Below are 22028 nucleotides of genomic sequence, written 5' to 3'. Positions count from 1 at the left end.
AAAAAAATTCAAATTCACTTTCGATATAGGCGCGGGGTTAGATACAGGGTAAAACTCCCTTGGCAGTGCCCCCATCAAACACTCCCAGGACAGGGACAGCACAGGGTTAGATATAGAGTAAAGTTCCCCTCTACACTGTCCTCCATCAAACGCTCCCAGGGACAGGGACAGCACGGGGTTAGATACAGGGTAAAACTCCCTTGGCAGCGCCCCCATCAAACACTCCCAGGACAGGGACAGCACAGGGTTAGATACAGAGTAAAGCTTCCTCTACACTGTCCCCTATCAAACACTCCCAGTGACAGAGACAGCACAGGGTTAGATACAGAGTAAAGCTTCCTCTACACTGTCCCCATCAAACACTCCCAGGACAGGCTCAGCATGGGGTTAGATACAGAGTAAAGCTCCCTCTACACTGTTCCCCATCAAACACTCCCAGCGACAGGGACAGCACAGGGTTAGATACAGAGTAAAGCTTCCTCTACAATGCGGATTGGAAAAATGTGAATGTAATGCCCCTATTCAAAAAGAGAGGGAGGCAGTATGTGGAAAGTTATAGTTGTGTTAGTTTAACATCTGCTGTTGGCAAAGTGTTAGAATCAATTATCAAAGACGCCATATCAGGACATTTGGAAAGTCAGAACACTATCTGTCAGAGTCAGCATGGTTTTATGAAGGGCAAATCATGTTTGACTAATTTGCTAGCATTCTTTGAAGATGTAACGAGCAAAGTAGATAATGGGAATCCTGTAGAAGTAATGTATCTGGACTTCCAGAAGGCATTTGATAAAGTGCCGCATAAAAGATTAATTCACAAGGTTGGATCATCTCAAATTGGGGGTAATTTGTTAGTTTGGATGGGCAACTGGCAGTGGACGGAAGACAGAGAGTTGGGGTAAATGGTTTGTTTTCCAGTTGGCAAGAAAGAAACAAGTGGGATGCCACAGGATTGGGTCCTTGGACTCTAGCTATTTACAACGTACATGAATAACTTGGATACAGGGATAGAAAGCTTAGTGCCAAAATTGCAGACAGCACAAAAATATGGGGGATGGTAAATAGCAATGAGGGAATAAGAACCTTACAAATGGATATGGATAGGTTCGGAGAGTGGGCCAAAATGTGGCTGATGGAGATTAACATGGATAAGTGTGAGGTCATGCATTTTGGTCAGAAAACAGGGAAGGCAACCTATATTCTAAATGGGAAGAGATTTCGGGGTGCTCCGGTGCAGAGGGATCTGGGTGTCCTCATTCATGAGTCACAAAACTAGCATGCAGATACAGTAGACAATAAAAGAAAGGGAATGGAAAGTTGCTTTTATAGCTAAAGGAATAGAATATAAAGGTAAGGAAGTATTGTTGCAACTGTACAGGGCATTGGTGAGACCGCACCTGGAGTATTGTGCACAGTTTTGGTCCCTTTATTTGAGGAAGGATGTAGTGGCATCTGAGGCAATTCAGAGGAGATTCACTAGATTGATCCCACAGTTGAGGGGTTTGTTGTATGAAGAGATATTGAACAGTTTAGGCCTATACTCTCTGCAATTTAGAAGGATGAGGGAGATCAAATAGAGGTATTCGAGATGATAAAAGGTTTAGATAAAATAGACATGGAGTGGATGCTCCTCTTGCGGGACATTCCAGACTGAGACCCCCTAGTCTTAGGATACGGAGTAGCAAATCTAGAATAGAGTTGGAGAGAAACTAGTTCTCCCAATGGGTTGTGAATCTGTGGAATTCGCTACCCCAAAGTGCAGTAGATTCTGGGACAGTGAGTAAATTTAGGGAGGAGTTAGACAGATTTTTAATTGGTAATTGGTTGAAGGTTATGGGGAGAAGGCAGGAAAATGGGAGTGAAGAGTATATCAGCCATGATCGAATGGCCTAATTCTGCCCCTGTAACTTGTAAATTTATGAACTAAATGGAGCCCATGGACGGAAGGTTGGCTTCCATGATGGTCTGGGCTGTGCACACCACCTTCTGTAGTTTCTTATGGTCCAGGGTAGAGCAGTTGCCGTACCAGGCTGTTATGCACCGAGATAATTTTAAAAATTATTCATTCTTGGGATGAGGGCGTCTCTGGCCAGGCAGCATTTATTGTCCATCCCTAATTATCCAGAGGGCAGCTCAGAATTGACCACATGGCTGTGGATCTGGAGTCACATGTAGGCCAGACCAGGTAAGGATGGCAGTTTACCTCCTTAAAGGACATCAGTGAACCAGGTGGGATTTTCCAACAATCGACAATGGATTTATGGTCATCGTTAGATTCTTAATTCCAGATATTTTATTGAATTCAAGTTCCACCATCTGCTGTGGCAGGATTCGAACCCAGGTTATCTGTCTCTGTATTAACAGTTCAGTGATAATACCACTAGGTCATTGCTTCCCCCTAGTTTTCAACAGTACATCTGTAGAACTTTGTGAGGAACGCTATGGACACGCCGATTTTCCTGAGCTGCCTGAGGAAGAAGAAGCATTGTTGTGCCTTCTTGGCAGTTGCATCTACATGGGAATTCCAGGACAGTTTGTTGGTTATCGGCACTCTGAGGAACTTGACGCTCTGCACCCTCTCAAACTCAGTTCCGTTGATGCAGATGGGGGCGTGTTCTCCTCCTTTCTTCATGAAGGCAATGATCAGTTCTTTAGTTTTGCCAACATTGAGAAATGGGCTGTGCTCATTGCACTGTGTCACCAAGCCTTCTGTCCCCCCATCTGTGTTTTGACGTTGTTGTTAGATATCCATCCTATTATTGGTGGTTTGGCAACACAGTAGTGGATATACAGGGAGTATAGTACAGGGCTAAGCACGAATCCTTGGGGGGCTCCAGTATTGAGCGTTATCGTGAGGAGGTGCAGTTGTCTATCTTCACTGATTGCAGGCGCCGGGGTTCAGGATGTCTTGGAGCAGCTGCAGAACATTCGCAATGGCGAGGGTGAGCAGCCAAAAGTCATTTTGCACATTGGCACAGATGGCATAGATAGAAATAGAGATGAGGTCCTGTGGAGTGATTGTAGGGAGGCAGGAAAAAAGTTAAAAACCAGGACATTAATGGTGGTAATCTCTGGATTACTTCCAGTGCCACGTGCTTAGTGAGGGTCAGAACAGGAAGATATGGCGGATGAATGTGTGGCTAACGAATTGGTGCAGGGGGCAGGGATTCGGATTCCTGGATCATTGGGATCTTTTCTGAGGCAGAGATGACCTGTTCAAGAAGGACAGTTTCCACTTGAACTGGAGGGGGAACCAATATCCTGGTGGGCAGATTTGCTAGTGCGGCAAGAGAGGATTTAAACCAAATTGGCAGGAGGGGTGGTTTGGTCTTCGAGCAGAGAGGCAAGTGTGAGGGTGGAAGGAGATACAATAATCAGAAATAAAATAAAGAGACAGGTCAGGCTGGAACAGGGCAGGGAATGAAGAATGCCTGTTGGATTAAATTGCATCTATTTCAATGCAAGAGGGCTGACAGGTAAGGCTGATAAACTCAGGGTGTGGATAGATACGTGGGGCTGGGATATTAGAGCCATTACAGAAATATGGCTAAAGGAGGGACAGCTTAATGTGCCAGGGTATAGGTGTTTTAGGCAGGACAGAGGTGGAGGAAAGAGGGGAGGGGGAGCTTTATTTTTGGCTGAGGGGCATATAACAGCAGTAGTCAGAGATGAAATAACTGAGGGATCATCTGGTCAGGCTAGGTGGGTGGAGCTAAAAAATAGGGAGACGGTGACATTATTGGGGCTGTACATCAGCCCCCAAATAGTCAACAGGAATCAGAGGAACAAATATGCACAGAGATTGCAGTGACTTGCAGGACAATTAAAGTTGTCAGAGTAGGGGATTTTAAGTTTCCCTAACGTAGACTGGGACTGCCATAGTGTTAAGGGATTAGAAACTTTCCTCAAGCAGTATATAGAGGGTCCTACTCAGAAGGGGGAAAAACTCCACCTACTCTTGGGAAGTAGGGCAGGGCAGGTGACTGAGGTGAACCAGTGACTCTAGTTCTATTAATTTTAAAATAGTTATGGAAAAGGACAAAACCGGTCCAGAGGTTCGAGTTCTAAATAGAGGCAAGCCAATTTTGATGGAATTAGACAGGATCTTGCAGGGCTTGATTGGAGTAGCTGGTTTGCAGGCAAAGAAACCTGTGGCAAGTGGGAGACCTTTAAAAGTGCGATAGATGGAGTTCAAGGGTTGTATGTTCTTATGAGGCTGAAGGGCAAGGTTGGCAGGCATAGGGAACCCTGGATGACAAGCGATATTAAGGCTTAGATCAGGAAAAAGAATGAGGCATGGCTCAGGTACTGGCAGCTGGGATCAAGGGAATCCGTTGAGGTGTATATGTGATACACGAGTTTACTGAAGAATGAAACCAGGAGGGCTAACGGGGCCATGAGATAACTTTGGCTGAGAAGATTAGAGTGAATCCAAACAGCTTATTTAAGCATATGAAAAGGAATATCTAGAGAGAGAATGGGACCCCTCAAGGACCAAAGTGGATATGTATGTGTGGAACCGAAGGAGATGGGCGAGGTCTTCAATGAATATTTCTCCATGTTTATGGGAACTTGGGGAAGTTAGTGGTGATATCTTGGTAATTGTCCATATCAGAGTAGAAGAGGTGTTGGTAGTGTTAGAATGTTTGAAGGTGGATAAATCTCCTGGTCCTAATCAGATATATCCAAGAACCCTGCAAGAGGCTAGAAAAGAAATTGTGGGCCTCTTGGCTGATTTATTTGCATCATCATTAGCCACGTGTGAGGTTCTGGAAGACTGGAGGGTAACAAATGTTATTCCCTTGTTCAAGAAGGGCTGCAAAGAAAAACCTGGGAATAATAGACCAGTAAGCTTAACATCTGCGGTAGATAAGTTACTAGAGAAGATTGAGGGATAAGATATACATGCATTTAGAAAGACAGGGTTTGATTAGGAGTAGTCAGCATGGTTTCATGCATGGGAGATCATGCCTCAAAATTTTTTCGAGTTCTTTGATGAATTGACCAGGAAGGTTGATGAGGGTAGGGCAGTAGAAGTAGCCTGCTTGGATTTCAGTAAGGCCTTTGATAAGGTTCCACATGGCAGGCTGCTCAGGAAGGTTAGATCACATGGGGTCCACGGAGAGTTAGCAAATTGGATACGCAATTGGCTTGATGGTAGGAAACAGAGAGTAATAGTGGAAGGATGCTTGTCAGACTGGTGACTGTGACTAGTGGTGTGCCTCAGAGGTTGGTGCTGGGCCCATTGCTTATTGTTACCTATTTTGATGATTTGGATGAGAATGCACAAGGCATGATTTGTAAATTTGTGGATGATACTAAAACAGGCAGTATTGTGGAGATAACAGTGTGGAGCTGGAGGAACATAGCCGGTCAGGCAGCATCAAAGCAGGAAAATTGATGTTTCAGGTTGGGGCCCTTCATCAGAAATAGGGAGGTGGCTTCGAGGGTAACTTGGAAGTGGTGGTGTTCCCATGTATCTGCTGCCCTTGTCCTTCCAGATGGAAGTGGGTGTGGGTTTGGAAGGTGCTGTCTGAAGATGTTTGGTGAATATCTGCAGAGCATCTTGTCGATAGTACACACTGCTGCGACTGAGTGTCGGTGGTGGAGGGAGTGGGATGTTTGTGGATGTGGTGCCAATCAAGCGGCTGCTTTGCCCTGGATGGTGTCAAGCTTCTCTAGTGTTGTTGGCGCTGCACCCATCCAGGCAAGTGGAGAGTATTCCATCACACTCCTCACTTGTACCTCGTGGACAGGCTTTGAGGAGCCACGAGATGAGTTATTCATAAGACAATAAGACCATAAGACATAGGAGTGGAAGTAAGGCCATTTGGCCCATCAAGTCCACTCCGCCATTTAAATCATGGCTGATGGGCATTTCAACTCCACTTCCCTGCACTCTCCCCATAGGCCCTTGATTCCTTGTGAGATCAAAAATTTGTCGATCTCTGCCTTGAGGGCATCTAATGTCCAGGCTTCCACTGCACTCTGTGCCAATGAATTCCACAGGCCCACCACTCTCTGGCTGAAGAAATGTCACCTCATTTCCGTTCTAAATTTACCCCCTCTAATTTTAAGGCTGTGCCCACAGGTCCTAGTCTCCCCACCTAACGGAAACAATTTCCCAGCGTCCACCCCTTCTAAACCATACATTATCTTGTAAGTTTCTATTAGATCTCCATTCAACCTTCTAAACTCTAATGAGTACAATCCCAGGATCCTTAGCCATTCATCATATGTTAAACCTACCATTCCAAGGATCATCCGTGTGAATCTCCGCTGGACACGCTCCAGGGCTAGTATGTCCTTCCTGAGGTATTCCCAGCTTCTGACCCGGTTCTGTAGCCACTGAGTTTATGTGGTGAGTCCAGTTGAATTTCTGGTCATTGGTAACCCCCAGGATATTGATAGTGGGGGAATTCAGGGATGGTTACATTTCTGGGCAAACACTTGTTCCTGCCCAGAAGACCAGATTGGCAGTCTGCTGCTGGTTGCATTGGGGCTATGTTATACCCGAGTGGAAAGCAAACTCAAATGCCATCACAAACTTCTGATTTGACTTTAAGATTCTGTAGGTTAGTCAGTGACAAATGCTTCTATTATATGGGTTCAGTTTGTGGTCACTGCAGGGTGTGGGTGTGGGGTTGAGGTTAATTTGACATGTGCAAACTGGTGTTTTAAATTGATGTCTGTTCTCAAAAGTTTATCATCAGCCTGTGCTCCAATTTCTGTCAATCTCCATCACTTAGAACACAGAACACAGAACATTGAACATTGAACATAGAACAATACAGCGCAGAACAGGCCCTTCAGGCCTCGATGTTGCGCCGACCTGTGAACTAATCTAAGCCCATCCCCCTACACTCTCTCATCATTATCCATATGCTTATCCAAGGACTGTTTAAATGCCCCTAATGTGGCTGAGTTAACTTGTCTCTATATTTCAGGAGCTGTGCGATTTCTCTGCTGGATTCCGACAATGCGATCATCTCTATTGATCCAACAATGCCAACAAATACAGCCAGGCAAGTGTCACCTCTCTCCTGAGCCTTTTGTAATTCCTCATCACTCACTGAATAATCTCACTCTGACTTCCTTGAACCATTCAACCTCAGTTCAGTAAGGTCAGCCTAACAGCCACAAAAACAGAAATTGCTGGAAAAGCTCAGCAGGTCTGGCACCGTCTGCCCTCCAGCTCTCCACAGACATTGTCAGACCTGCTGAGCTTTTCCAGCAATTGCTGTTTTAGTTTCTGATTTACAGCATCCGCACTTCTTTAGGTTTTTATTCAGTTTAACAGTCTAACAGGCTGGGTGTTTGTTTGTAATTCCGCCCAATGGCAGAGTGTAAGAACAGGAGAAACTCCCACTCAGCTGTGGGACGGCTAGAACACCAAATGGTCTACAACTCACACTCTATCACAAGACCATAGCCAGACTCCCTGAGTAATCTGGAACACACCAGCATCACTCTGCTCTGGTCAGGGCAAACGTAAAACATAGAACATTACAGCACAGTCCAGGCCCTTCGGCCCACGATGTGGTGCTGACCTATTATCCTACTAAGATCAATCTACCCTGCCTACCCTACATTTTACTACCCTCCATGTGCCTATCCAAGAGTTGCTTAAAAGTCTCTAAAGTATCTGACCCCACTACCACTGCCGGCAGCGCATTCCACACACACCCACCGCTCTCTGGGTGAACAACCTACCTCTGACATTTCCTATCAACTTGGGTCGCAACTTTGAGGGATCTATGGACGTGGACCCCAAGATCCCTCTGTTCCTCCACACTGCCGAGAATCCTGCTATTAACCCTGTATTCTGAATTCAAATTCAACCTTCCAAAATGAATCACTTCACACTTTTCTGAGTTGAATTCCATCTGCCACTTCTTTCCCGAACTGCATCCTGTCAATATCTCTTTGCAACCTACAACAGCCCTCCACACTGTCCACAACTCCACGAACCTTCGTGTCAACGGCAAACCTACTAACCCACCCTTCCACTTTCTCATCCAAGACATTTATAAAAGTCACAAAGAGCAGAGGTCCCAGAACAGATCCCTGCGAACACCACGAGTCTCAGAGCTCCAGGCTGAATACTTTGCATAATTTCTTGCTAAAGTTCCTTATGATACGTGAATGTGTCTCAGTCATGTCCCAATCTGAAGCAGCTGTGTCTCTGTTCCAGCTCTCCGTACAGAGTTGTCGCTCTGACTGGTGTTCAGTTATCTGGTAAGATGATCAGCTTTGTAGCAGTAATTCTCTCTGTAGGTAGGCCCATAACTTACTTCCTGATGGTTGCTGTGTATTCTGAAATGAGTGAGCATGTGTTACTCTGAGAGAATGTATGTTATTCTGCCTGAGTATTTGTTACTCTGAGTGTGTGCAATCATTGAATCTCAGAATTTTTTGCAGAAGGAGGCTATTTCAGCTTGTCTCGTCTAGACTGGCTATCCAGTGAGCGTAATGACTTAGTGTCACGCTCCTGCTTTCACTGTGCCCCCCCCTCAATTCCTGCATATTGATTCAATTTTAAATAATCATCCAATACCCTCTTCAATGCCTCAATTGAATCTGCTTCCACCATATTTCCAAGCAGCATGTTCTATTCCCTAACTACTCACTCTGTGAAAAAGATATTTTTCTCATCCCTCTTGCTTCTTATGCATGTCACTTTTTAAACCTGCACTGTCTTGTTGTTGTGCCTTTTACAAACAGGAACAGCTGCTCCCTACCTACTCTGTCCAGTCTGCTTATAATTTTGCAAACTTCAATCAGATCTCCTCTCAACCTTCTCTCCAAGGAGAACAGTCCATGTTGTTCAATTTATCCTCATCGCTGAAGTTTCCCATCCCTGAAACATTCTTGTCCATCAGTTCTGCACTCTCTCCAATGCATTCATATCTTTCCTGTAATGTTGCATCCACAATTGTACACAATCCTCCAGCTGAGGTCTAACAAGGGTCTTGTACAAGCTCAACAACACCTTCTTGCTCTTGTACTCTATAGCTATTTAATAAAGCTGAGGACACTGTATTTACTGCTGTCTCCCACTGTACTGCTACCTTCGATGATATGTGCACATATACACCCAGGGTCCCTCTGCCCCTGCAGCCCCTTTACAATTGTACCACCTGTTTTACATTGTCTTTCAAAGTTCTTCCTACCAAGGTGCACCACCTCACATTTCTCTGCATCGAACATCATCCGGCCCCTATCTGCCTTCTCCTCCATTGTCCTCCTCACAGTTCACAATTTTTCCAAGTTCAATGTCATTTGAAACTTTGAAATTATTCCTGCACACCAAGACTCACATTGTTAATTAACCAGGAAAAGCAAATGATTCCTAGGGAAGAGATAATGGGAACTGCAGATGCTGGAGAATCCGAGATAACAAAGTGTGAAGCTGGATTAAGACATCAGGCCAAGTAGCATCTCAGGAGCACAAAAGCTGACATTTCGGGCCTAGACCCTTCATCAGAGAGGGGGAGGGGGAGAGGGTTCTGAAAGAAATGGGCAGAGAGGGGGAGGCGGACCAAAGATGGATAGAGGAGAAGGTAGGTGGAGAGGAGAGTCCAGGGAGGACAGACAGGTCAAGGAGGTGGGATGAGATGGTAGGTAGGAAATGGAGGTGCAGCTTGAAGTGGGAGAATGGGATAGGTGAGAGGAAGAACAGGTTAGGGAGGCAGGGGCAAGCTGGGCTGGTTTTGGGATGAAGTAGGGGGAGGGGAGATTTTGAAGCTTGTGAAATCCACATTGATACCATTGGGCTGCAGGGTTCCCAAGCGGAATATGAGTTGCTGTTCCTGCAACCTTCGGGTGGCATCATTGTGGCACTGCAGGAGGCCCTTGATGGACATGTCGTCTGAGGAATCGGAGGGGGAGTTAAAATGGTTCGTGACTGGGAGGTGCAGTTGTTTGTTGCGGACCGAGCGGAGGTGTTCTGCAAAGCGGTCCCCGAGCCTCCGCTTAGTTTCCCTGATGCAGAGGAGGCCTAGGGAATTCCACTACAAACCTTCCTCCAGCTGGAAAAATATCCATTGACCATTACTGTCTGTTTGCAATCTCAGCCAATGATGTATGCACGTTGCCAATGCCCCATTTACACCACGACCTATAACTTTCCTCACAAGTCTGTCGTGTGGCACTATATCAAAAGCCTCTGTGTAAACCACATCAACAGTGTTACCCTTGTCAACCCTTTCTGTTACCACTTCAAAAAACTCCAGCAAGTTAATTAACTTTGAAGTAACTCTGAATGAGTGTATGTTACTCTTTCTCATTGGAAGTGAATCTTCAGCAAAAAGGGGGGGTCACTATGTTTGGGATCTGTACTTTGGAGGGAGAGGTAACCATAGAGAAGGTTTTAGGTGGAGAGGAGGGTTTTGGAGAATATTTCAGGGTGCCGGTTTGGGGAGTGCCCCATTTAAAGTGAGGACAGAGGAAGTAAACTGTTGACATGATATAATGTTTGAATTTAAGCCAGTCTGGGTTGATCACCATCATAGCTTTCATTAATAGAGGGATCGAGTTCCGGAACCAAGAGGTTATGGTGAAGCTGTACAAAACTCTGGTGCGGCCGCACTTGGAGTATTGTGTTCAGTTCTGGTCACCGCATTATAAGAAGGATGTGGAAGCTTTGGAAAGGGTGTAGAGGAGATTTACTAGGATGTTGCCTGGTATGGAGGGAAGGTCTTACAAGGAAAGGCTGAGGGACTTGAGGCTGTTTTCATTAGAGAGAAGAAGGTTGAGAGGTGACTTAATTGAAACATATAAAACAATCAGAGGGTTAGATAGGGTGGATAGGGAGAGCCTTTTTCCTAGGATGGTGATGGCGAGCACGAGGGGGCATAGCTTTAAATTGAGGGGTGAAAGATATAGGGCAGATGTGACTAGAAAGGTTGTTGAAAGGTTGATGAGGGTCGAGCTGTGGATGTGGTGTATATGGACTTCAGTAAGGCATTTGATAAGGTTCCCCATGGTAGGCTCATTCAGAAGGTCAGGAGGAATGGGATACAGGGGAACTTAGCTGCTTGGATACAGAATTGGCTGGCCAACAGAAGACAGCGAGTGGTAGTAGAAGGAAAATATTCTGCCTGGAAGTCAGTGGTGAGTGGAGTTCCACAGGGCTCTGTCCTTGGGCCTCTACTGTTTGTAATTTTTATTAATGACTTGGACGAGGGAATTGAAGGATGGGTCAGCAAGTTTGCAGACGACACAAAGGTCGGAGGTGTCATTGACAGTGTAGAGGGCTGTTGTAGGCTGCAGCGGGACATTGACAGGATGCAGAGATGGGCTGAGAGGTGGCAGATGGAGTTCAACCTGGATAAATGCGAGGTGATGCATTTTGGAAGGTCGAATTTGAAAGCTGAGTACAGGATTAAGGATAGGATTCTTGGCAGCGTGGAGGAACAGAGGGATCTTGGTGTGCAGATACATAGATCCCTTAAAATGGCCACGCAAGTGGACAGGGTTGTTAAGAAAGCATATGGTGTTTTGGCTTTCATTAACAGGGGGATTGAGTTTAAGAGTCGTGAGATCTTATTGCAGCTCTATAAAACTTTGGTTAGACCGCACTTGGAATACTGCGTCCAGTTCTGGTCGCCCTATTATAGGAAAGATGTGGATGCTTTGGAGAGGGTTCAGAGGAGGTTTACCAGGATGCTGCCTGGACTGGAGGGCTTATCTTATGAAGAGAGGTTGACTGAGCTCGGTCTCTTTTCATTGGAGAAAAGGAGGAGGAGAGGGGACCTAATTGAGGTATACAAGATAATGAGAGGCATAGATAGAGTTGATAGCCAGAGACTATTTCCCAGGGCAGAAATGGCTAGCACGAGGGGTCATAGTTTTAAGCTGGTTGGTGGAAAGTATCGAGGGGATGTCAGAGGCAGGTTCTTTACGCAGAGAGTTGTAAGAGCATGGAATGCGTTGCCAGCAGCAGTTGTGGAAGCAAGGTCATTGGGGTCATTTAAGAGACTGCTGGACATGTATATGGTCACAGAAATTTGAGGGTGCATACATGAGGATCAATGGTCGGCACAACATTGTGGACTGAAGGGCCTGTTCTGTGCTGTACTGTTCTATGTTCTATGTTCTATGTTCTATGTCAGAGGTAGTTTCTTTACTCAGAGAGTAGTAAGGAAATGGAACACTTTGCCTGCAACGGTAGTAGATTCGCCAACTTTAGGTATATTTAAGTCGTCATTGGATAAGCATATGGACGTACATGGAATAGTGTAGGTTAGATGGGCTTGAGATCGGTATGACAGTTCGGCACAACATCGAGGGCCGAAGGGCCTGTACTGTGCTGTAATGTTCTATGTTCTAAACATTCTCTGTTTACAACTTCCTGTTTCAGAGAAAGATGAAGTTTTCCAGAACGTTCTAGCTCAAGTTGCAGAGCAATTTTCCAGGTAAATTTCTTGACAGTTCAGGGCATTCAGCCCCATCACTGTGAATAAGAGACCATCACTGAATCACTGAACCTTCCCTTCCAGGGCCTTCAAAATCAACGAACTCAAATCTGAAGTTACAAACCGTCTCAGCATTTTGGAAAAACGTGTGGAATGTACGTATTGGGGGTGGGAGGGTGGTGAGGGGGTCAGGGTGCGGGTCACAGACAGAGAGGGGGGTGCTGAGAGGGAGAGGCAGAGAGAGAGGGGGGGGTATGGGGGGCAGAAAGAGAGGAGGGGTTGACAGAGGAAGAGGGGGCAGAGAAATAGAGGGGGGTTGGCAGAGGGGTGGGTGACAGAGGGAGAGGGGGGACAGAGAAAGATAGAGAGAGAGAGGGTGTGGTAGAGGGCGGGGGCAGAGAGAGATAGAGGTCAGAGAGAAAGAGGGAGGGGTGGCAGAGGGAGGGGGCAGAGAGGGGAGGGTAGAGAGAAGAGGGTAAGCGGGAGGCAGAGAAGGAGAGGGGGTGCAATGAAGTGGGGTGCAGAGAGAGACAGATGGGAGAGCAGAGAGAGGGGTGCAGAGAAAGAGAGAGAGAACGTTGGGGAGCAGAGGGGGGGTGTTGGCAGGGGGGGTGGCAGAGAGAGGGGCGGCAGAGAGAGCGATGGCAGAGAGAGCGATAGAAAAGAGAGGGAGAGTTGGGGGCAGAGAGTGGGGGGGCAGAGGAGAGAGAGGATCAGAGAGTCCCAGATTGGGCAGAGAGAGACAGATGGCGGGGGGGGGGGGGGCAAAGACAGGAGGGGGCAGAGAGATAGAGAAAGAGAAGAGCAGGTAGAGTGGTGTTCAGTCCAGGAGTAGGCAGTGAGCCTATCTCTGGGCTTGACTACTGGAGTCCCATGTAAACGATGTGGAGTCGTGGATTCAAAACCCCACGGCAGATTGGCCAAATTTAGACTCAATTAGTAATGTCTGCAAAGAAAATCTAATCTAAGAGTGACTACCATTCCATTGTCAATTGTTGGAAAAACCCATCTGTTTCACTGATGTCCTTTGGGGAAGGAGACTGCCATCTTTACCTGGACTGGCCTACATGTGACTCCAGACCCACAGCAATGTGGTTGACTCTTAAATACCCTCTGGGCAATTAGGGATAGACAACGAATGCTGCCTGGCCAGTGACACCCTCATCCTGTGAATGTGTTGGAAAGGATTAGAAGAGATTTATAATCATCTAGAAAGGAATAATTTGATGAGGGATAGTCAACACGGTTTTGTGAAGGGTAGGTTGTGCCTCACAAACATTATTGAGTTCTTTGAGAACGCGACCAAACAGGTGGATGAGGGTGAAATGGTAGATGTGGTGTATCTGGATATCAGTAAAGTGTTTGATAAGGTTCCCCACGGTAGGCTATTGCAGAAAATACGGAGTCATGGGATTGAGGGTGATTGAGTGGTTTGGATCAGAAATTGGCTAGCTGTAAGAAAACAGAGGGTGGTAGTTGATGGGAAATGTTCATCCTGGAGTTCAGTTACTAGTGGTGTACCACAAGGGTCGGTGTTGGGGCCACTGCTGTTTGTCATTTTTATAAATGACCTGGATGAGGGCGTAGAAGGATGGGTTAGTAAATTTGTGGATGACATAAATGTCAGTGGATTTGTGAATAGTGGAGAAGGATGTTGCAGGTTATAGAGGGATATGGATAAACTACAGAGCTGGGCTGAGGCGTGACAAATGGAGTTTAATGTGGAAAGGTGTGAGGTGATTCTCTTTGGAAGGAGTAACAGGAATACAGAGTACTGTGCTAATGGTAAGATTAGAACATAGAACATACAACAGTACAGCACAGAACAGGCCCTTCAGCCCACAATGTTGTGCCGACCATTGATCCTCATGTATGCACCCTCAAATTTCTGTGACCATATACATGTCCAGCAGTCTCTTAAATGACCCCAATGACCTTGCTTCCACAACTGCTGCTGGCAACGCATTCCATGCTCTCTCAACTCTCTGCGTAAAGAACCTGCCTCTGACATCCCCTCGATACTTTCCACCAACCAGCTTAAAACTATGACCCCTCGTGCTAGCCATTTCTGCCCTGGGAAATAGTCTCTGGCTATCAACTCTATCTATGCCTCTCATTATCTTGTATACCTCAATTAGGTCCCCTCTCCTCCTCCTTTTCTCCAATGAAAAGAGACCGAGCTCAGTCAACCTCTCTTCATAAGATAAGCCCTCCAGTCCAGGCAGCATCCTGGTAAACCTCCTCTGAACCCTCTCCAAAGCATCCACATCTTTCCTATAATAGGGCGACCAGAACTGGACGCAGTATTCCAAGTGCGGTCTAACCAAAGTTTTATAGAGCTGCAATAAGATCTCACGACTCTTAAACTCAATCCCCCTGTTAATGAAAGCCAAAACACCATATGCTTTCTTAACAACCCTGTCCACTTGCGTGGCCATTTTAAGGGATCTATGTATCTGCACACCAAGATCCCTCTGTTCCTCCACGCTGCCAAGAATCCTATCCTTAATCCTGTACTCAGCTTTCAAATTCGACCTTCCAAAATGCATCACCTCGCATTTATCCAGGTTGAACTCCATCTGCCACCTCTCAGCCCATCTCTGCATCCTGTCAATGTCCCGCTGCAGCCTACAACAGCCCTCTACACTGTCAATGACACCTCCGACCTTTGTGTCGTCTGCAAACTTGCTGACCCATCCTTCAATTCCCTCGTCCAAGTCATTAATAAAAATTACAAACAGTAGAGGCCCAAGGACAGAGCCCTGTGGAACTCCACTCACCACTGACTTCCAGGCAGAATATTTTCCTTCTACTACCACTCGCTGTCTTCTGTTGGCCAGCCAATTCTGTATCCAAGCAGCTAAGTTCCCCTGTATCCCATTCCTCCTGACCTTCTGAATGAGCCTACCATGGGGAACCTTATCAAATGCCTTACTGAAGTCCATATACACCACATCCACAGCTCGACCCTCATCAACCTTTCTAGTCACATCCTCAAAAAACTCGATAAGGTTCGTAAGGCATGACCTACCCCTCACAAAGCCGTGTTGACTGTTTTTGATCAAGCCATGCTCTTCCAGATGGTCATAAATCTTATCCCTCAGAATCCTTTCTAACACCTTGCAGACGACAGACGTGAGACTTACCGGTCTATAATTGCCGGGGATTTCCCTATTTCCTTTCTTGAAGAGAGGAATTACATTTGCCTCTCTCCAGTCCTCAGGTACGACTCCAGTGGAGAGCGAGGATGCAAAGATCTTCGCAAGTGGCGAAGCAATTGCATTTCTCGCTTCCCAAAGCAGCCGAGGACAAATCTGATCCGGGCCTGGCGACTTGTCAATCTTAATGTTTGACAAAATTTTCAGCACATCAGCTTCGTCTATCTCTATCCATTCCAGCATGCACACCTGCTCTTCAAAGGTTTCATTCACTACAAAGTTCGTTTCTTTCGTAAAGACAGAAGCAAAAAACTCATTTAGGGTTGTGGATGGTAGTGTGGATGAGCAGAGAGATCTCGGTGTCCATGTGCATAGATCCCAGAAAGTTGTCACCCAGGTTGACCGGGTTGTTAAGAAGGCATACGGTGTGTTAGGTTTTGTTGGTATAGGGATTGAGTTTCGGAGACATGAGTTCATGCTGCAGCTGTACAAAACTCTGGTTTGGCCACACTTGGAGTATTGCTTTCAGTTCTGGTCACCACATTATAGGAAGGATGTGGAAGCATTGGAAAAGGTGCAGAGTAGATTTACCAGGATGTTGCCTGGTCTGGAGCGAAGGCCTTATGAAGAAAGGCTGAGGGACTTGGGTCTGTTCTCATTGGAGAGAAGGAGACTAAGAGGGGATTTAATAGACATACAAGATGATCAGAGGATTAGATAGGGTGACAGTGAGAGTCTTTTTCCTCGGATGGAGATGGCTAGCACGAGGGGACATAGCTTTAAATTGAGGGGTGATAGATATAGGACAGATGTCAGAGGTAAGTTCTTTACTCAGAGAGTAGTAAGGGCGTGGAATGCTCTGCCTGCAACAGTAGTAGACTCGCCAAGTTTAAGGGCATTTAAATGGTCATTGGATAAACATATGGATGATAATGGAATAGTGTAGGTTAGATGGGCTTCAGATTGGCTTCACAGGTCGACGCAACATTGAGGGCCGAAGGGCCTGTACTGTGCTGTTATGTTCTGTGTTCTAATTCCTACTTCCTGCAAATCTGTTCCCTGTATCCAGAGCCCCCTCCGGCCCTGACACCCCCTCTCTATCTCTGTCACCTCCCCCAGCCCCCTACAACCCCTTCCCTATCTCTAACATCCTCCTTCCCCTACACCCCCCTCCCTATCTCTAACATCCCGTAGCCTCGTACACCCCCTCCCTATCTCTAACTTTCTCTATCCCCTATACCCGCTCCCTATATCTAACTTCCTCTACCCCCTACACTCCTTCCCTATCTCTAACTTGCTCCAGCCCCCTATGCCCCTTCCCTATCTCTATCTCCCCCTCCAACCCCTCCTTCTCCCTGTCACCTCCCCCAGCCCCTACACCCCCCTCCCTATCTCTAACACCCTCCTTCTCCTACACCCCCTCCCTATCTCTGTCACTGTTGTATGTGAATGGCATGGTGAGTATTGAGTGTGGATTTGGGACACTGACATGGAGATAGAGATTTAATGTGCTCTGTGTTTTGGCAGTGGAGGGGCTGAAGGTGGTTGAAATCGAGAAATGTCGGAATGATATCCGAAAGCTGCGTGATGTAATCGAGGAACGGAGCAACAGGTGAGAGTAGGCCAGGGGTTCTGTCACTCTGAGATGGGAGCCTCACTACCCCCAGTAACTACAAGCCAGAAAACTGCTCCCTGTTAAACCCCTCGAGTGAACCTGCCACCCTCACACTCTCAGACAGTACATTCCAGACCCTAACTGCTCAAGTGAACCTGCTTCCCCCACACTCTCAGACAGTACGTTCCAGACCCTAACCCCTCGAGTGAACCTGCTTCCCCCACACTCTCGGACAGTACATTCCAGATTCTAACCCCTCGAGTGAACTAGGATTTGTGGTAGTTGGGGTGTGGGGTAGGGTGATTGGGGTGGTTGGGGTAGGGTGATTGGGGTACGGGGTGGTGGGTGGTTGGGGTGGGGTGATTGGGTGTGGGGGCGAGGGTGGTTGGGGTGTAGGGGTGGGGTGATTGTGGTGTGATGTGGGGGATGGTGAGGGTGTGGGATCTGGTAGTGGGTTCTGGGTGCGGTGGTCTGTGATCCTGTGGCCATGCTCTGAGTCCCATTCTGTTGGTTTGTAGTTTCCTCAATGAGAAGAAGTTGATTCCTCGCCGGGATGTCCCATCATACCCCAAGGTAATGGTGTTAATCACTTCCTTCCCAGTTCACTCACTGTTATCAGGTAACCAGCAGGACATGCTCTGAGCTATCAAGTAACCTGCTTTGTTAACCCATTGTAATCCGGTAACTAGTGCAGTATGCTCACTGTAACCATGTAACTAATTGCATTTATTCATGAGAACCAAGTAACTCATTGAATTTGATTGTTGTCACGTTTACGCAGATACAGTGAAAAGTGTTGTTTTGTACACTATACAGCCACAGTGTACCATACAAAGTACATAAGGTTAGGTACCAGAACAGGGTGCAGAATACAGTGTTACAGCTGCAGGGCACGTGTAGAGACAGAGTCAGAATTAACATTTGAGAGGTCCATTCAGAAGTTTGACAGCAGCAAGGGAGAATCTGTTCTTGAATCTATTCATGTATGTATTCAAACTTCGATATCTTCTGCCTGATGAAAGAGAGTATAACTGGGGTGGCACGGTGGCTCAGTGGTTAGCACTGCAGCCTCACAGCACCAAGGACCCAGGTTCAATTCCAGCCTCGGGCAACTGTCTCTGTGCAGTTTGCACACTCTCCCCGTGTCTGCGTGGGTTTCCTCCAGGTGCTCCGGCTTCCTCCCACGGTCCCAAAGATGTACAGGTTAGGTGGGTTGGCCATGCTAAATTGCCCATAGTGTGCAGGGGTGTGTGGGTTATAGGGGGGTGGGTCTGGGTGGGGCACTTCAAGGGGTGGTGTGAAGGGCCTGTTTCCACACTGTAGGTAATCTAATCTGATCTAATAACTGGGTGGGAGGGGTTTTGATTATGTTGATAACGTTGAGGCAGTGGAAAGTATAGATAGAGTTAATAGTTGAAAGGCTAGTTTGTGTGATAGACTAGGCTGTGTTCACCACTCGCTGTAGTTTCTGCTGTATCGGGATCAGCAGTTGCCATACCACGCAGTGATACATCCAGATCAGATGCTTTCTGTGGTGCATCTAGAAATACTGGTAACAGTCCTTGTGGTCGTGCTGGATTTCCTTAGCTATCTGAGGAAGGAGAGACATTGTTGTGCACCCTTGACCATCATGCTGACATGGGTGGACCAGGACAGACTGTTAGTGATCATCACTCCCAGAAACTTGATACTCACGACCATCTCCACCTCAGCACCACTGATACAATTTGTTCCCTGTAAACAGGTAACCAGCACAGGGAAGTAACTAACTTTATGAGGAAAGGCTGAGGGACTTGAGGCTGATCTCATTAGAGAGAAGAAGGTTGAGAGGTGGCTTAATTGAGACATATAAAATAATCAGAGGGTTAGATAGGGTGGATAGGGAGAGCCTTTTTCCTATGCACGAGGGGGCATAGCTTTAAATTGTGGGGTGAAAGATATAGGACAGATGTCAGAGGTAGTTTCTTTACTCAGAGTAGTAAGGGAATGGAACGCATTGCCTGTAATGATAGTAGATTCACCAACTTTAGGTACATTTAAGTCGTCATTGGATAAGCATATGGACGTACATGGAATAGTGTAGGTTAGGTGGGCTTGAGATCGGTATGACAGGTCGGCACAACATCGAGGGCTGAAGGGCCTGTACTGTGCTGTAATGTTTTATATTCTAACTGTGTTTGCCTAAAGTAACCAAATAACTAGCACAGTTTCCACTCAGTAACCAGGTAAGTAGCTGAATTTGTTCATTGTAACAAGGTAACTAGTACAGTGTGCTCGCTGTATCTAGACAACTAGCTCACTTTAACCTGGTAACAAGCATAGTTTGTTGAGTTTAACCATATAGTTATTTGTCTTTGCTCATTTTAATCACTAACTAGCATAGTCTGTTCACAGTTACTAAGTAACAACTGAGTTTGCTCATAGTAACCAGTTGACAAACAGTTTATTCAGAGTAACCACTTAACTAGTGCAGGTTGTTCACTATAACTAATTAGCAAGCTATATTTGCTCACCTTAACTAGGTAACTAGTACATTTTGCTCACCTTAACTAGGTAACTAGTACATTTTACACTCTGTACCCAGGTGGCTAGCACAGTTTATTCATGCTATCCAGACAACTTACTCAGTTTGCTCCTGGTAACCATTTAACTACCAGTTTATTCACAGTAACTAGGTAACTAACACAGGTTATTAATTGTAACCAGCTAACTAGCACAGATCGTCCACAGTAACCATGTAACTAGCACAGTGTTCTCAATGTCACCAACTAGGTAGCACAGTTTGTTCTCAGTAACCAGGTAACTAGTTGTGCACACTCACTCTAAGCTGCTCACTGTTTGGGGAGGCAATGGCCTAGTGGTATAATCACTGGACTGTTAATCCGGAGACCCAAATAAAGTTCTGGAGACTCTGGTTCAAATCCTGCTCCATCAGCAGATGGTGGAATTTGAATATAATAACTATCTAGAATTAAGGATCTAATGATGACCGTGAGACCATTGTCGATTGTTGGGAAAAACCTACCTGGTTCACTGATGTGCTTCAGGGAAGGAAACAGCTCATCCTTACCTGGTCTGGCCTACATGTGACTCCAGACCCACAATGTGGTTGACTCTTAACTGCCCTCTGGGTAATTCAGGATGGACAATAAATGCTGACACCCTCATCCTGTAAATTAACTTTAAAAGAGATAACGAGCATTATTTGCTCTCAGTAACCAGCTGAGTTCCTCACTGTAACTGTGTAAATTTTTTCCTTTATTCATTCACAAGGTGAAGGTGTCGCTGTCCAGGCAGCATTTATTGTCCATCCCTAATTGCCCCGAGGGCAGTTAAGAGCCAATCACATTGCTGTGGGTCTGGAGTCACACGTAGGCCAGACCAGGTAAGGATGGCAGTTTCCTTCCCTAAAGTGAACAGACATTAGTGAAAATCAACAGTGGATTCATGTTCATCATTAGATTCTTAATTCCAAATATTTTATTAAATTCAAATTCCACCATCTCCCATGGCAGGATTTGAACCCAGGTCCCCAGAACATTATAATAAAATGTGAGGCTGGATGAACACAGCAGGCCAAGCAGCATCTCAGGAGCACATCTCTGCAACAATAATACCACGAGGCCATTGCCTCCCGAAACAAGCACAATTTCTTCTCAGTATTTGGATTTAAGCTTGGTAACGAGGTAACTAGCACTGTTGGTTTACAATTACCAGGTAACTAACCAGTTTGTTCACAGTAACGAGGAAACCAGCTCCAAGGATGGGCAGTATGGGGATTGAGGGGGAGGATGGGTTATTAAAAGGGATGGGGAGTGGGGAGGAGACGGAGACGGAGACGGCAGCGAGGGGGGAGAGTGGGATTAGACTGGGTGGGGATATTGCGGGGAGCGAGGGGGGAGAGTGGGATTAGACTGGGTGGGGATATTACGGGGAGCGGGGAGCGAGGGGGGAAGTGGGATTAGACTGGGTGGGGATATTGCGGGGAGCGAGGGGGGAGAGTGGGATTAGGCTGGGTGGGGATATTGCGGGGAGCGGGGAGCGAGGGGGGAGAGTGGGATTAGGCTGGGTGGGGATATTGCGGGGAGCGAGGGGGGAGAGTGGGATTAGGCTGGGTGGGGATATTACGGGGAGCGGAGAGCGAGGGGGGAGAGTGGGATTAGACTGGGTGGGGATATTGCGGGGAGCGAGTGGGGAGAGTGGGATTAGGCTGGGTGGGGATATTACGGGGAGCGGGGAGCGAGGGGGGAGAGTGGGATTAGGCTGGGTGGGGATATTGCGGGGAGCGAGTGGGGAGAGTGGGATTAGGCTGGGTGGGGATATTGCGGGGAGCGAGGGGGGAGAGTGGGATTAGGCTGGGTGGGGATATTGCGGGGAGCGAGGGGGGAGAGTGGGATTAGGCTGGGTGGGGATATTGCGGGGAGCGAGTGGGGAGAGTGGGATTAGACTGGGTGGGGATATTACGGGGAGCGGGGAGCGAGGGGGGAGAGTGGGATTAGACTGGGTGGGGATATTACGGGGAGCGGGGAGCGAGGTGGGAGAGTGGGATTAGACTGGGTGGGGATATTACGGGAAGCGGGGAGCGAGGGGGGAGAGTGGGATTAGACTGGGTGGGGATATTACGGGGAGCGGGGAGCGAGGGGGGAGAGTGGGATTAGACTGAGTGGGGATATTACAGGGAGCGGGGAGCGAGTGGGGAGAGTGGGATTAGGCTGGGTGGGGATATTACAGGGAGCGGGGAGCGAGGGGGGAGAGTGGGATTAGGCTGGGTGGGGATATTACAGGGAGCGGGGAGCAAGGGGGAGAGTGGGATTAGGCTGGGTGGGGATATGAAAGTGT

General features: G+C 47.0%; 1 protein-coding gene across 2 annotated transcripts in view; it reads left to right on the top strand.

The window, feature by feature from the left end:
* The window catches only part of pde9aa (phosphodiesterase 9aa), a 70483-nt gene that overhangs the window by 9079 nt on the left and 39376 nt on the right, over window positions 1–22028 (top strand). For both annotated transcript variants that reach the window (XM_059650014.1, XM_059650015.1), the window contains 6 exons: window positions 6945–7022; window positions 8192–8235; window positions 12362–12416; window positions 12501–12571; window positions 17102–17186; window positions 17708–17762. In XM_059650014.1, the coding sequence (XP_059505997.1) occupies window positions 6945–7022; window positions 8192–8235; window positions 12362–12416; window positions 12501–12571; window positions 17102–17186; window positions 17708–17762 (388 nt within the window). The remainder of the gene's footprint in view (window positions 1–6944; window positions 7023–8191; window positions 8236–12361; window positions 12417–12500; window positions 12572–17101; window positions 17187–17707; window positions 17763–22028) is intronic.

Source organism: Stegostoma tigrinum, chromosome 12, assembly GCF_030684315.1.
Source record: "Stegostoma tigrinum isolate sSteTig4 chromosome 12, sSteTig4.hap1, whole genome shotgun sequence".
Lineage (NCBI taxonomy): Eukaryota > Metazoa > Chordata > Chondrichthyes > Orectolobiformes > Stegostomatidae > Stegostoma > Stegostoma tigrinum.
This window is presented reverse-complemented; position numbering and strand designations above follow the sequence as displayed.